The sequence below is a fragment of the Grampus griseus genome (assembly GCF_964374135.1).
Source record: "Grampus griseus genome assembly, chromosome: 10".
Classification (NCBI taxonomy): Eukaryota; Metazoa; Chordata; class Mammalia; order Artiodactyla; family Delphinidae; genus Grampus; species Grampus griseus.
This window is the reverse complement of record NC_139004.1, coordinates 19,701,503-19,717,198: the sequence shown is the minus strand read 5'-3', so window position 1 is coordinate 19,717,198 and position 15,696 is coordinate 19,701,503. Positions and strand designations below refer to the sequence as shown.

The 15,696-nt window shown below is 43.3% G+C and overlaps 1 protein-coding gene across 6 annotated transcripts in view; it reads left to right on the top strand.

The window, feature by feature from the left end:
* RIPOR2 (RHO family interacting cell polarization regulator 2) overlaps positions 1–15,696 on the top strand; it is a gene marked incomplete at its 5' end in the record, with an annotated part of 208,430 nt that overhangs the window by 159,840 nt on the left and 32,894 nt on the right. For all 6 annotated transcript variants that reach the window (XM_082664599.1, XM_082664598.1, XM_082664600.1 and 3 more), the window contains 3 exons: positions 2,649–2,702; positions 6,296–6,445; positions 10,571–10,634. In XM_082664599.1, coding sequence (XP_082520725.1) covers positions 2,649–2,702; positions 6,296–6,445; positions 10,571–10,634 — 268 coding nt within the window. The remainder of the gene's footprint in view (positions 1–2,648; positions 2,703–6,295; positions 6,446–10,570; positions 10,635–15,696) is intronic.

The following is a 15,696-nucleotide window of genomic DNA, read 5'->3' as shown; positions in this document are numbered from 1 at the left end:
TACAGACCCAATAATGTGTTTAAGGTCACTTTTGTAAAAAAAAAGTCACCTGGTTGCAGGGTTTCTCAGTGTTCTGGTTAAGTTTAAGAATTTCCCAAGAGTTTGAAGGTCCTTACCTGTGTTCTCTCTAAATGGGAACTATCATATTTCATCAAATGGAAGACCTCTTTGATTGGAAAACACATCATTATCTTATTTGCCACTAAGAAAAAGAGTGATTACAGCTACACTGTGACACAGTTCTTTCTTTTCACTTAACATATGTATTTTATACTTAGTGACAAAACTCTCTTAGGCCTATTTTAAATGTAGATATATCTTTTAAGTTATATATGATGCTGTTTCTTTCCACACATTTCTGTACATACGAGACCTTTAATACTGAATCATATTCAATGCAATCCCTATCAAACTACCAATGGCATTTTTCACAGAACTAGAACAAAAATTTTCACAATTTGTATGGAAACACAGAAGACCCCGAATAGCCAAAGCAATTCTGAGAAAGAAAAATGGAGCTGGAGGAATCAGGTTTCTGGACTTCAGGCTATACCACAAAGCTACAGTAATCAAGACAGTATGGTACTGGCACAAAAACAGAAATATAGATCAATGGAACAGGATAGAAAGCCCAGAGATAAACCCATGCACATATGGTCACCTTATCTTTGATCAAGGAGGCAAGAATATACAATGGAGAAAAGACAGCCCCTTCAATAAGTGGTGCTGGGAAAACTGGACAGCTACATGTAAAAGAATGAAATTAGAACAATCCCTGACACCATACACAAAAATAAACTCAAAATGGATTAAAGACCTAAATATAAGGCCAGAGACCATAAAACTCTTAGAGGAAAACATAGGCAGAACACTCTATGACATAAATCACAGCAAGATCCTTTTTGACCCACCTCCTAGAGAAATGGAAATAAAAACAAAAATAAACAAATGGGACCTAATGAAACTTCAAAGCTTTTGCACAGCAAAGGAAACCATAAACAAGACAAAAAGACAACCCTCAGAATTGGGGGAAATATTTGCAAATGAAGCAACTGACAAAGGATTAATCTCCAAAATTTATAAGCAGCTCATGCAGCTCAATAACAAAAAAACAAACAACCCAATCCAAAAATGGGCCAAAGACCTAGATAGACATTTCTCCAAAGAAGATATATAGATTGCCAGCAAACACATGAAAGGATGCTCAACATCACTGATCATTAGAGAAATGCAAGTCAAAACTACAATGAGGTATCACCTCACACCAGTCAGAATGGCCATCATCAAAAAATCTACAAACAATAAATGCTGGAGAGGGTATGGAGAAAAGGGAACCTTCTTGCACTGTTGGTGAGAATGTAAACTGATACAGACACTATGGAGAACAGTATGGAGGTTCCTTAAGAAAGTAAAAATAGAACTACCATATGACCCAGCAATCCCACTACTGGGCATATACCCTGAGAAAACCATAATTCAAAAAGAGTCATGTACCACAATGTTCATTGCAGCTCTGTTTACAATAGCCAGGACATGGAAGCAACTGAAGTGTCCATCAACAGATGAATGGATAAAGATTTGGCACATATATACAATGGAATATTACTCAGCCATAAAAAGAAATGAAATTGAGTTATCTGTAGTGAGATGGATGGACCTAGAGTCTGTCATACAGAGTGAAGTAAGTCAGAAAGAGAAAAACAAATACCGTATACTAACACATATATATGGAATCTAAAAAAAAAAAAAAAGGTTCTGAAGAACCTCGGGGTAGGACAGGAATAAAGATGCAGATGTAGAGAATGGACTTGAGGACATGGGGAGTGGGAAGGGTAAGCTGGGACAACGTGAGAGAGTGGCATGGACATATATACACTACCAAATGTGAAATAGATAGCTAGTGGGAAGCAGCCGCGTAGCACAGGGAGATCAGCTGGGTGCTTTGTGACCACCTAGAGGGGTGGGATAGGGAGGATGGGAGGGAGACACCAAGAGGAAGGAGATATGGGGATATATGTATATGTATAGCTGATTCACTTTGTTATAAAGCAGAAACTAACACCATTGTAAAGCAATTATACTCCAATAAAAATGTTAAAAAAATACTGAATCATAGTATAATCTGTTTGCAGATATTTTAAAGGGTAATTAAATTTAACGCATGTGATAATATTTATAACTCAAATGGAAGAGGTGACACATAACCAACTATGATTATCTTGGGGCGTGCACAGACAGTTGCAGTTGTAAAATGCACCCCATTTCAGAGACATTAAAATGGGGGGGGCGAGTTCATATTTGAGCTGATAAAATGTTATTATGAAGAAACTTAAGTATACTCCAATATGATACTGTCCTGCCAGAAATCCAGTGAATTCCATTTGGTTGGCCCCTCTTAATGTTAAACATAAGGATTCCAATAGCTAACTCAAGTTCGTCTTTCAGAGTATTTCTTCAATATTTTTTTAAAAAATACTTTCTAAGTTGATACTAGAGAATCTTTAAAGTAGCAACAGAGATAGGAGGAAAGTGGAAATAGTTAACATCTTCTGGTACTTTTGAGTATGAGATAATAAAGATAGCCACACAAGTCTAATCAGTGGAACTGTAAATGGCTGTACTTTTTCAAATTTCTTCTTTTATTCCAGCAAATTAAAACAATTGAAAGATACGTGAGACGCCTGGAGTTTCACATCAGTAAGGTAACTGACGTTCCTCTTGTCTTTGCCCGTTTTTCAGTTCTCAGTCACTGATCAATACACCTTTGGCCTGAGCATAGCCTCTAGTCCATGGAGAATTTCTTATCCAATTGACTCCTAAGCTGATTAGCAATTAAATCCTCCAACAGGCAGTAAAGTTGTAGAAAAAAAATAAGAATGGAGAGCCTGATTACCTAGCACATTGTTTACTCTGCTTCAGTTCAACAGATATTTATTAAGTGTTTCCTGTGCAGTGTGCAGGGTGCCTGGTAGAGGATGCAGTCTGGGTGTAGTCTGGTTAGAGATAAGATTAAACCAAACTGACCTACAAAAATCTTCACACTTGCCTAACTCTACATTCAGGTCCCACATACAACTTGGTACCCCCATAACCTTCTTCATGAAGGCCTTTAAAGTATTTAACAACAGCTGTCATGTAGCTCCCTCAGTCGTTCTCAAGCTCTTAGTTCCTTCCACTCTTCACATGGCTTGGCTTCCAGATTCCTTTTCATCCTCATTGCCCCCCTCTACGTACACCAGTTTGTCAGGGTCCCTGACATCCAGCCCTGAACCCTACAAATAGTTGACTGATGGTCCCACCAGCCTAACGTGGAGTGAGACTATCCCCCCCCACCCTGCTCTGGACACTATCAGGCGGTATCAGTACAACCTAGAAACAATGTCCCTTTGAGGGCAGCTGGATCACACCATTGGCAATTCCTGTGCTTATCTGCACCCATCATCCTGTGTTCCAAGTGGAGAGACTGGAGGTTTTAGCAGTTCTCTCTACTAGTGGTCAGAAGCCCCAGGTTTTAGTCCCATCTCTGCCACGTACTCACTGCGCTATAACATCTGTGTGGACCTTGGCTTTCCACTCCATGCAGTGAGGCTGGAGGTGCACACAGTCAATCTAGAGGATCCTAAGAATCCTTTCCAGTTGAAAATTCTATGATGATCTAAACATGTATATGCTACTGCCGTTGTACATTCCCATTCCCACTTTGAAAGATATTTATTACCTTGGCAAATCTGAAATTGCTCCTATTTCTGTTCAACTCAGTAAATAAAACAGGGACTTCCCTGGTTGGTCCAGTGGGTAAGACTCCTCACTCCCAGTGCAGGGGGTCCTGGTTTGATCCCTGGTCGGGAAACTAGATCCTGCATGCAGGCTGCAACTAAGAGTTCTCCTACCACACCTAAGAGTCTGCATGCCACAACTAAGATCCGGTGCAGCCTAAATAAATAAACAAACAATGACATCCATTAGAAGATATTTATGTGGCGGGCAAGCTTTGAAATTACTCTGTTTACTTGGAAAAATACCAAGAAAACAATTAGTATTAGGTAAGAGTATTTATCCATCTTGTATCCATCATTGTAAGATATAACAATCCTAGTGGTTATTAAAGGTTGGTAGTCCTCTATCTGCAGCATCTTGTGGATGGATCCCTAACAAATCCTAACAAATGATATTTAATTGATTAATCAGTTTATTTTGATGAGAGCTACAGCTGACTTATAGGTAAGACAAATTCTTGCCTACAGATGGGCCAGTTTCTGCTTATGTGAGTACATAGTTCCTTTATTCTAAAGGTTAACTCCATTTGGCTAGGGTAGATTGATATTTAAATGAAAACAAGGGTAAACTTTTCTTTAAATGCAAAATAGTAAACTAAGTTGTTAGGGCTATACCAGTGGTCCAGTTAGCAGTTTCCTTGTTGAGAGGATTACAGTCTTTGGACTACAGTGGGGGAAGGGCTGAAGGGACAGTCCCCCGGGAGGCCATATGGGTGAAACAGCCTGGCCTGCATCGGAAGAGGTATCAGCTCTTGTGTTTCTAAGTGTCTAGGGGACCTGCCGCATCAGAACAATCTGCACTGTTTACTTAAAATTTCAGACTCCTCACGCATCCCTAACCTACTGAATCAGCATCTCAAAGTGGAGCCTGGGCATCCTCATTTTAACAAGCTCACCAAGTGAGTCTTAGCTTAGTCTTAATGTATGGAAACCACCCTCTATGCTAGTCACCCAACCAAAGGATCTTATCAGCAGATATGCCACAACCCCTTGGGTCTTATACCTCCCTCTTATTCAGAGACAAACCCACCAACCCCAAAGAGGAAAGACTGTTCCTTCCAGAGTTTTGACGATTCCTCTCAGTGAAGTGGAGTGAATTGTTGAAGAGCAACAAAGAATCCTTTTAACCAAGAGAATCATTTTCAGTCTCTTAACTAACATTCATATGCTAAGCTAAGTATCATTGACATCTGTATAGAGAAAGCAACTATGGAAAATTGTACTATTAACAGGTAATAGTAATGCTTTTTAGTGATCAGCCAGAAGTTTGCCTTCAGAACAAAAGGGGAATGTTAAACCCTGACGTCCATCATATTCACCTCTACCTTCTTCTGGTTCTACAACTGTAGCCTCCTTTTTGAGGGAACAAAGTTTGTACTGAAATGAAAAATTCAAGCAGTCCTAGGTAGATAACTGCCTCCCAGAAAACATAATGTCTGGTGATATCCTTCTTAATCTACCTGATAATTCCTGTAGTTAACTGTGGTTGGTGTGTTGATAATTGAAGATAGGACGAGAGACTATAGAGATAAGTATCGTCAGATATAGCTGTATGTTTTCTCAGCCTAGGCACTATCGATATTTGGGGATGATTCTTTGTTGTAGGGGGCTGTCCTCTGTGTTACAGGATGTTTAGCAGCATCCGTGGCCTCTACCAACTAGATGCTAGTAACACATCCCAGCTGTGACACTGAAAAATGTCTCCAGATGTTGCCAAATGTCCCCTGAATATCAAAATCACCTTGGATTGATTGAGAATCACTGCCTTAGAAGTATTAAGTGACTGTCAGGCTTATATAATGAATATGATCAATAGCCATTTGCAATGGGTATATTATTATTTAAAAGCCTAAATATAGAGGTATTGCACAGAAATGTTCATTTCCATTCCTCCCGTTTACTTTTTTAAATTGTGGTATAAATTACATGCCCAAAATGTCACAGTTATTATGTTCAGTCTGTTAAGTTTTAACAGTCATGCTTCACCCTAATTTTAAGAATAACTTACCTTTGTTTTCTCTCTTTTGTTGGGCCACATCTTTACAAAAATCATTTTAGATAAATAGCCTTGAGTTCTTTTTTTTTTTTAAATCTAAATCTGGATGCGTGAATATCACCTTGTGACACTCTCTTAAAATAAAGTGATAATAGCCCAGTATAATGCAACGTCTTCACATTGGTTTGAAACTGCATACACTCTTCCAGTGTTCGTTCCTTATATAAACGACTCCTGTCTTCATTATCTAAACCTTGTCTCGCGCAGTCTCCCGACGTTAAGTTCATTTTCATTTTGTGTCATTTGAAAAGAGAGCTCAGAGTAAAAGCCAGTTTGAAATAGAAAATGGATCATGTGGCTAAAACAAAACTGATGGATCTGTCTAAAAGGATGACATTTCTACAAGATTCTCCTTCTGAGGTCAGAAACATAAAGTACCTGAAGCACTTAACAACGGCCAATGTCACTTCCTTCAAGTGTGACAAATATTTATGTCCCTTGTGTTTCTGTTTGATTCCGGCAGGTAGATGAACTCTATGAAGCGTATTGTATCCAAAGGCGCCTCCAAGATGGCGCTAGCAAGATGAAGCAAGCCTTCGCCGCGTCCCCTGCCAGCAGAGCTGCGCGGGAGAGCCTGTCGGAGATCCACCGGAGCTACAAAGAGTACACAGAGGTATGCGCCAACCTGCTCGGCTGCTGAACCCCACCTGGCCCAATCTGAATTGTCGACACCTGCTAAGAACCAGGGGAATGGCACCCTCAACCTCATTCTGCTCTTTAGAGAGAGACGTTTTACTATTTGCCTGTCTTGCGTTTCCTTGAGGCCATCGGCGGAGCGGTTTAAAATGGCTCTCGGGTGGTTTTGTTGGTTGTATTTTTTGTGTGTGTGTGGTACGCGGGCCTCTCACTGTCATGGCCTCTCGCGTTGCGGAGCACAGTCTCCGGATGCGCAGGCTCAGCGGCCATGGCTCACGGGCCCAGCCGCTCCGCGACATGTGGGATCCTCCCGGACCGGGACACGAACCCGTGTCCCCTGCATCGGCAGGCGGACTCTCAACCACTGTGCCACCAGGGGAGCCCTGTTGGTTGTACTTTTGTTTAGAGCCTTCTGTGGACTCCAGAGCATGTGACTTTCTGTTGTGAGCGTCACCTGTCAGGCACTCACCTCCTATAGTGCCTGGTAATAGGTTTGTTCATGGACGTGTAAATCCACAAGATTTTAGACACTGTGAAGCCATTCACTGACCAAATCTTATACTTCTTTATGTGTATAGTCTCTGCACAAATAGACTACGAATGCATGTTAAAAATTTCAGCAAATGAGTAAGTCACAAATGCCCTGGTATTGGTCATTGAAATGCACTTCCAAATTCTCTAGTGTACAATCTAGTCTAGCTTTATCCCTGCAAATTGAACAGACCTTGTGGTTAAGATGGCTGCCCTGGATATTGGGTTCACCCACCTCCTGCCTACGATTATTTTATTGTAAGAAATTTCCCTTCTATCTTAAAGGAGGCGAGATAAAGAACCATGAACAGAAGCATGCTTTCCTGCTTTCTGACTGTCTCTGGGGCCCAAACATATGACACAGGGAGGTCTTCACTCATCCTGGGGTCACCCGAAACCAGTGCCTTTGATGAAATGATTGAATTATTAAAGCAGCACTTCTCACTCTCCCAAGTGTCTTTGTTCAAAGATCCAATTTCATGAATGAAGTCATCGGCCTGATGAGGGTCTGCTGGACAATTCCCATAGCTGAGCATCCGGTCTCAGCCCTGGGACGGGAGGGATGTCTTGGATGACTTGCCACAGCATTGCTTCCTGTGTAACCCTCCAGCCCTGCGTCTTGTCTGAACCAAATTTTTCTTTTTTCATGGTCTAAAACAGGGCTTCTTTCTCTCCATTTGGAAGAATGCTTTTTGAATGCATAAAATGAAACCCATAGGAATTCAAAGGAAACAAATTATATTGAAATACAGTTATTTCGGGCTTCCCTGGTGGCGCAGTGGTTGGGAGTCTGCCTGCCGATGCAAGGGACATGGGTTCGTGCCCCGGTCTGGGAGGCCTGCCTGTCCAGAGCCTGTGCTCCGTGACGGGAGGGGCCGCGGCGGTGAGAGGCCCGCGTACCGCAAAAAAAAAAAAAAAAAAAAGAAAAGAAAAGAAAGAAATACAGTTATTTCAATATTGTCAAGATATTTTTAAAATCAAATGTGTGATACAGTACAAGGCTGCTGCTTTATTAACTCATCAAACTACAAGATTTAGCCGTGGCTCCAATAACTATTGCAATTTGAAAGTAATGAAAAATAGAAATGATTTCTCAAGGTACCTGCAACAATTGATGCGACATGAACATAGACGTGACTTTTATCAGGTCTAAGTCACAGGTACTAGTCATACGGCTGCAGCGTGTTTTCTACGTTCATGATGTATGGATATATTAGATATCAGTTAGAGGTTAGTGGAAATAGCGATGTGACTTTCTTTTTTCCCCATCCAAGCTGATGGAGCACAGGTTAAGAATCTCTGGCTTCGAAGCAGCCCTAGTTCATGAGACCTCATTTCCACACATCTGTGAAATCAAGAGAGCAGTTGCCAATGAAGGAGGCCGTTCAGAGTACACACGTAGGAGGACTGAGTGGCAGCCGGTGCCTGTCCCAGAACTTTTGTCGGTTGTTTCAGAAATACCCTCTGGTGGTCAAGCGCCAAGACATGGCATCATATTTCCTCACAAATTCAAAGATGTAGAGTGTAATTTCAGCAAGAGGAGAAAGAAGTCCAAGACTTCTGCAGCTTCCTACCTCACCTGACATCAAGTGGATTCGTATCTTCACATAACCACAAAAACCCGCATTTTATCACAAAGAGGATTTAGGAATAGACGGTTCTGGGTGCCTTTGCAAGGGCAGCAGTGTGCGTCCGTGGCTGCCTGGGTGAGACAGAAAGCAATTCTGACCACGGATGTCCTCAGCTGTTAAACTAGCTGCCCCCCAAGTTTTTCAAAGACACTGGTCGCAGTCCTGACATGCGTGATAACATCGTTGATATATTTCTAGAAACGTAATGCATTCCTTCCCAGAGACACCCAGTGCTCTGAGGAAGAAAATTGGTTTACAAAACTGAGACTTTGTTTTCGAAACTTTCCAGCTGCACAGAACTCAACCTCAGGAGTTTTCCCCAGCTTTGCTAAGCTACTTGAGGTACCAACATTTAAGAGTCAGCACCTCTAGCTTGCAAATCAATTCGGAATTCCTTTGCAAACAAAATCCAAATGGAAGTAGCCCCTGTCTGTGCTCACTGAGCTGCCCAGGCCATGCATCTGAGCCCCTAGCTGGGCTGGAGGAAGAAGCTTGCAGATGCTGCCCTGGGGGGCAGGGGGCAGGGGTGTGTGTGTGTGTGTGTGTGTGTGTGTGTGTGTGTGTGTGTGCGCGCGTGTGCGTGTGTGTGTGTGTGTGCGCGCGCGTGCAGGGGGATGGGACTGGGACTTCTGCTTAGAACACCAGAGGTGGCATCGAAAGCTTAAACTGGCCATGCTGCAGAAGGGCCACAGCACTTTTCCTCTTGATTTCTGACTGCAATTGCTCTGTTTAGGTCTTCAGACACTGAGGAGGTAGGGTGCGAGTGGTTAGATATCTAACCACAGGCATAGATGGTGTGGCTCCTCTGCCTTTACTGTTCCCCAACATTAGAGTGAGGAGAGGACTCTTGTCAAACCCAAGAATCATTTTGAGGGCCTCAGGGCATGGCAGCAGGAACTCTGCCTCATTCACTTTGAGTACAGCTGAGCTCCTGAGCTCTTTTTTTTTTTTTTTTTTTTACGGTACGCGGGCGTCTCACTGCTGTGGCCTCTCCCGTTGCGGAGCACAGGCTCCGGACGCGCAGGCTCAGCGGCCATGGCTCACGGGCCTAGCAGCTCCGCGGCATGTGGGATCTTCCCGGACCGGGGCACGAACCCGTGTCCCCTGCCTCGGCAGGCGGATTCTCAACCACTGCGCCACCAGGGAAGCCCTCCTGAGCTCTTTTTGCCCCAAATTCTTATTAAGAAAAATTTCAGCCCTTCAGAAAAGTCAAGCCTAGTATATTGAACATCATATACCTTTATTTAGACTTCCATTTGGTAATGTTTTGCATATTTGCTTTTCTTCTCTTGCATATGTTCAATTTTTTTCCCTTTTTTACTCAGTCATTTGATAGTAAATGGTAGATAACATGCCATTTCACCCCATAAATATTTTAGCACAGATCCTTTAATGATAACCTATGTAACATGTGTATCCCTTGCATAACCACACACCATTATCACATCTAAGAAGATTACCAGTCCTCCTATAGAATTATCTAATATCCTGTGCATTTTCAGATTTCCCTTATTTGACCCAATGATGTCTTTTATAACTGTTTTAGTTTATTTACTTTCAAATCAGGATGGAATCAAAGTTAACACATTGCATTTGGTTGTTATGTCACTTTAATCTCTTTTATCTAAAATTTTTTTTCCCATAATTCTGCTGCCTTTTTATAGAATCCAGGCCAGTTCTTTGAGAATCTCCCACATTCTGGATTTATCTGACTGTTTATGATATAACTTAACTTGGTCTTCTATGCTCTAAATTGCCGGTACACTAGAAGGCTTGCTTAGGCTTAGGTTAAATATTTTGTGACGATTTGCTACATACGTGTAACTCACTGCAAACAGGTAAATGCCTCTCATTTGAGCAGCGGTTGTCCACTGCTGTGAGAACATCCTGTGCTTTGAAAGAAATGTAGCCCTAACGCTGGTGTCCTGTGCTCTTCTTAGAACATGTGCACCATTGAAGCAGAGCTGGAGAAGCAGCTGGGGGAGTTCTCCATCAAGATGAAAGGTATTCTTCCTCCTTTTTATGGAGTGGGGTGCTATCTCCTCCTAGCTCCTTGAAGTGTGGCATCACACACCGTTTTAATTTTCCTTGCAAAGATATTGGGCCACTCTCTCTCAACCCTCCCCACTTATGTTAATTTATTGATGCTCCAGAACCTTCTCGTCCTGAGACTTGCCTACATATTTACTGTGCCTACATATTTACATATTTACTGTGACAGGATCTCAAACATACACAAACATGGAAGAATATTATAAGGAACTCCCATAGACCCATCACCTCCATTTAATAATCAGCAAGATTTTGCCACCTTTGCTTCATCTGTTTTCTTGTCTTTGTTCTTCCTTTGATGAAATAAAACCCAGATGTGGGAGTCTCTCCCTGTAGACTGCAGTGTGCCTCTCTTAAAGAATAGGGACATCTTATGATAGGGACACCACAATGCCAAGTATTATCGCTTCTAATAAAATGAATATGCCTTTGTTATGAATCCATTCCATTAACAAATGACCTGGTGGTCTCAAAAGTGAGTTATACAGTTGTTCAAATCAGGATTCAAATGAGGTCCATGCATTATCATTGGTCATTAGATATCTCTTTTCAGTTTCCTTTCATCTAAAACAGACGCCTCCTTGTTTTTTTTCCTACCATTGACTTGTCACGTTGAAGCTGTTGTCACTGTTGTCACTTTCAACATGTCACTGTTGTACAGAATGTCCCACGTTCTAGACTTGTCTGTTGGCTTCTTGGTGGTGTCATTTAGTTTGTTCCTTTATGCTCTAGTTTCCTATAAACGACCTACCAACTTCTTTATTTTTAAATGTTTTTTAGTGTTAAACCCACACAGGACTGTGCATTTTCCTCTTTTTCCCAGTGCCTTTCTGGTGTTGACTCCAGGAAGTCCTACTCTGAAAGCATTGTTGATTTGTACTGCAAGCATCTTCAGAACAAAAAGCTCTAGTTGTAGAAACGGAGCATCCTTCAGGTGTTGTCAGATTTACAGCTCAGTGGCCAACAGGGCTTCAGATGAGCAGCCATCACAGCGAGTCCGTCTTCCTTCTGAGTTTGGGCCACGCACCCACTCACCGCAGGGAGAAGGGCTAGTTTGTGTGCCTTTCCTTTTCTGAGGTTTCTTAGCAGCCGGATCCCTGGGTTGCTAATGGGGATTTAATCACCCTCTTGTCTGCTTTTTGCCATTAAGGGAGTAGAAAAGGGGCGCTTTTTTTTTAAGTGCTTGACAGGAGAGCTTAATTTTCCAATGAGTCACCTAACTCAGGAGGCAAAGTGTTCTGTCAAGTGTGATGTCCGTAGAGCTGCTCTGGTTGAGTGTACCTGCAATCAACATGACCTTGACCCTCAGCTGCCCACACGGCTGTGTTCTTCTCTCCAGCAGATCCCGTAGTGAATCAGTCTGTTATTCAGTATGAAGTCTCAATACTTACTTTACTACGGAGGCGGGACATCTGTGCTTTTTCAGTTTTTTAGGTCCTTTCTCTTCACTGTGGGTCCTCACCGAGTCAGTGGTTCTAAAACCACTCAGGCCCTGCCCCCATCTCAGCAAGTCAGGGCGGGGCCCTGGCACCAAGGAGCTCCACAGCTCTCTTCCCAGCATTCTCTCATTCTAAGGCAAGGGTTACAATGGGAAGCCGTCCTCTTCCCGTTTCCCTCCCCCAAGATGGGTGGGTGGCACCCTTGGGGTATATTTTTCATCCTCGGGATGATTCTGTCAGCAGCCTGCTTCTGGAAAACCACTGCCCTGAGCCAGTGTTTAGCAGAAAACACTCCTCTCTCCTTCCCCTAACTCTCGGGCACCCTCCACGCAGGCTAGCACAGTCTGGGGTCTTACAGCTGAGAGAAATTCCCATCATGCCGTCTTCTCTCTGTTAATCCAAGCAGTACCGTATTTCCCCTATTTCTGACGCTCACTATTATCAAAGTCACCAATTTGGGGTGAGTTGGTGATTTCCCCATTTTGTCGATGGGGAGTGGGGTTAAATGACTTGTCCCAGAAGTCACACGGTACGTTGGAGTCAAACTTGAAACTGAATTCCAGAGCTCGTGGCTCCCAGTGCATTCCCGTCCCCCAGCCCCATATGAGGAGGGACGTTCTAACAAAGGTGAACAGATACTATAAACTATTGCTCAAAACATGTTCTCTTCTATGGGATGGTAGTCTTCCACCCAGCACACAGGCACCCAGGAGTGGGTGGGAGGAAAGGGACAGCCACCCACCAGACCTGGACCTCAGGCCTGAGGGTCAGCGAGGATGCTCTGGGGGCCCTACAATCCACCGGGGAGCCCGGCTGCCCAGCTAAAGAACGGCTCTGGGTTATGATGGGCTGTCATGATGGACGGGCTCAACTTGCTGCCGCCTCTGCTATTCCAGCTCTACCCTCAGCGTGATTCTGTCTTTCCTGCCCGACGGGCTTCCCTGGCTTCTGTCTGGGTTCAGGGTTTCTCCCAGGGGGGTCACTCGAACCTGCAAGTGATCCTCCTTTTTCATTATTGATTTATCTCACTTCCACTTTCCTGATCTAACATGAAAACTTGAACTATTTCTATGAAGCCTTTCAGGGGTAACACCCCCATGGAAATCTTCCTCTCTCTTGATAAAAGGGAGCCTCTCACGCTGCCAAGAAATCTTGCATCTTTGCAGTTACCTACTTTCTTATCTGTTATTCATTCTGGTAAAAAAAAAGAAAAAAAAGAATTACCACCCCCAGCATGCATAGTGACACAAGCTGAGGATCTTTCATAATATCCTCAGACCTGGTAAGCCAGCTTCCTCCTGCCAGACGCTTCCCCAACTCACAAACGGCAATCATTCTGTGGGGTTTTGGAGGGGCGGGGTAAGTGATGATGGTAAAGACAATTGAGCCTGCTGTTGGCCAGGCTCTGGGCTGCATCCTGGTGAATGGTCTCTGGCCTTGACTTCCACACAGTCTACTGGAGACAGTGGTTGCATGAGCCAGTCTAATCTAATTCCACGGAATAAATGATCTACTGGATCAATAATGTGGCCAGTTGCTTCGATGCCTGGGGGGCGGGGGGGGTGGCAGGAGGGGGCGCAAAGGGTGCCACCCACCTATCTTGTGGGAGGGAAACGGGGAAGAGGAAGGCTTCCCGCTGTAACCTTTGCATTAGAATGAGAGGACCCTGGGAAGAGAGTTGTGGGACTCCTTGATGCCAGAGTTTGAAGAGGGTCCAACGCTGGGCTAAAGAGGGAGCCCTAGACCCATCCACCAATTTGCAGATGGAAAGACATGGTCTGTTACAGAAAAACTACTTCTCCCAAGTATTACCTACTTCATATTAAGTTCCAGGCAGTGTGTATATCCAAAAGTCTGTGTTGGCACCTGCAGCTTTTAGGGCAGGTCCGGCCTTGGGAGAGGGGACATCTACCAGGGAGCTAGTAAATCTGCATTATTTATGCCTGGTCAGTAAATCATTCAGTCCTGTAATGGGAGCGCCTATCTATTCAGCTGTCTGGCTGTTTTCCTTGGAATAGAAAGTGTCACTTCCTTAGCTTCAGAATCGCTCCCCCCCCCCCAGTGCTAAGATTGTCGTGAATATCCAATCAGCCTTTTCTCTGTGTATACGCTGCCTGCCAACATGTGTGATCTTTTTTATCTTTGGAAAGGAAGATCCTCACAGAACTAGAAAAAAAGGCGGCACATTCTTCTGGCAGAATGGTCCCTGAGCAAAAGAAGAACAGGGTGGGCGGTTGCAGACTGTAGCATCTGGGCCTTCCGAATGAGGTCATGGAAGAGCTGCTTTATCAGTAATAGATGTTTACAGTAAAACATCCACGAGGTGCAGGAAGATGCACCATGGAGATGAAAGCCCCCTCAGCCCCTCCACTTGCCCATGCTCATCCCTGGGTGCTAACCCCCATGATGGTTTTTGGAGTGGCCATAATGAAAGCTTTGTAGACAGTGCAGCAGTAATCTCCAAACTGCTGAGAAAACAAGAAGCTTTCCCCAACTGAAAATCCCAACAGGCCTCAGACCAGAGTCTGAAAGAAACCTGGCCAGGTTTAAAAGATATAAGGCGGTCACTCTAATTGACCCACTGTTAGTTTCATTTCTGCAATCAGTACCACGAGTGGCTTACATTAGCAGGTAGGACTTGAAGAATCATAGCACAGCCCCAGGCCTGTTTTTGCCTGTCTACTGCCACGTGCCACGTTATGGTTATAATCAGAGTATCAGAGTGATACCGCCTCAAGCATTTCCAAAAAATTTTGCTTTAATAACATGAGCTGAGAAGCTCAAAAACATCACTACCAAGTAGCTTTCTCCCATCTGGATAAGTTCTTCCAATATGAAATTTCTGGTGATTTTGAAAGGAAAAAATAAAAACCCTCAAAGGATTTTCCCCTTTACTCTTCTTTATCCAGCACTGATATCAGATCAGTTTTTTAGGTTTTTTTGTTTTGTTTTCTAACCAGGCTTCCATTGTAATTGCATAGGTATGTAAGTAGGCAGTAGATAAATCCTGAATATTCTGCAGAGTTTTTTTTTGGTTTGTTTTTTTTAAAACATCTTAATTGGAGTATAATTGCTTAACAATGGTGTGTTAGTTTCTGCTGTATAACAAAGTGAGTCAGCTATACATATACATATATCCCCGTATCTCCTCCCTCTTGTGTCTCCCACCCTCCCTATCCCACCCCTCTAGGTGGTCACAAAGCACCGAGCTGATCTCCCTGTGCTATGCGGCTGCTTCCCACTAGCTGTTTTACATTTGGTAGTGTACATATGTCCATGCTACTCTCTCACGTCGTCCCAGCCTACCCTTCCCCCTCCCCGTGTCCTCAAGTCCATACTCTATGTCTTCTGCAGAGGTTTTTAAAGAGTGTTTAGGACTTTATTAGAATTGGTATATCCAGCCAATTGTGATTTATAAAGATCAGTCGATTGTGCTTTTTTTCAGAAGTATTAAAAACAAAAGACTAATCCTCCAGAAAATTATTAGTGAAAATTGGCTTCTTTAATTCTGCTCTTATTTCAGTAAATCTTTTAAGAGGCTTGTTATGTTCTACTTGTTAGTGGAAACTGGTCCT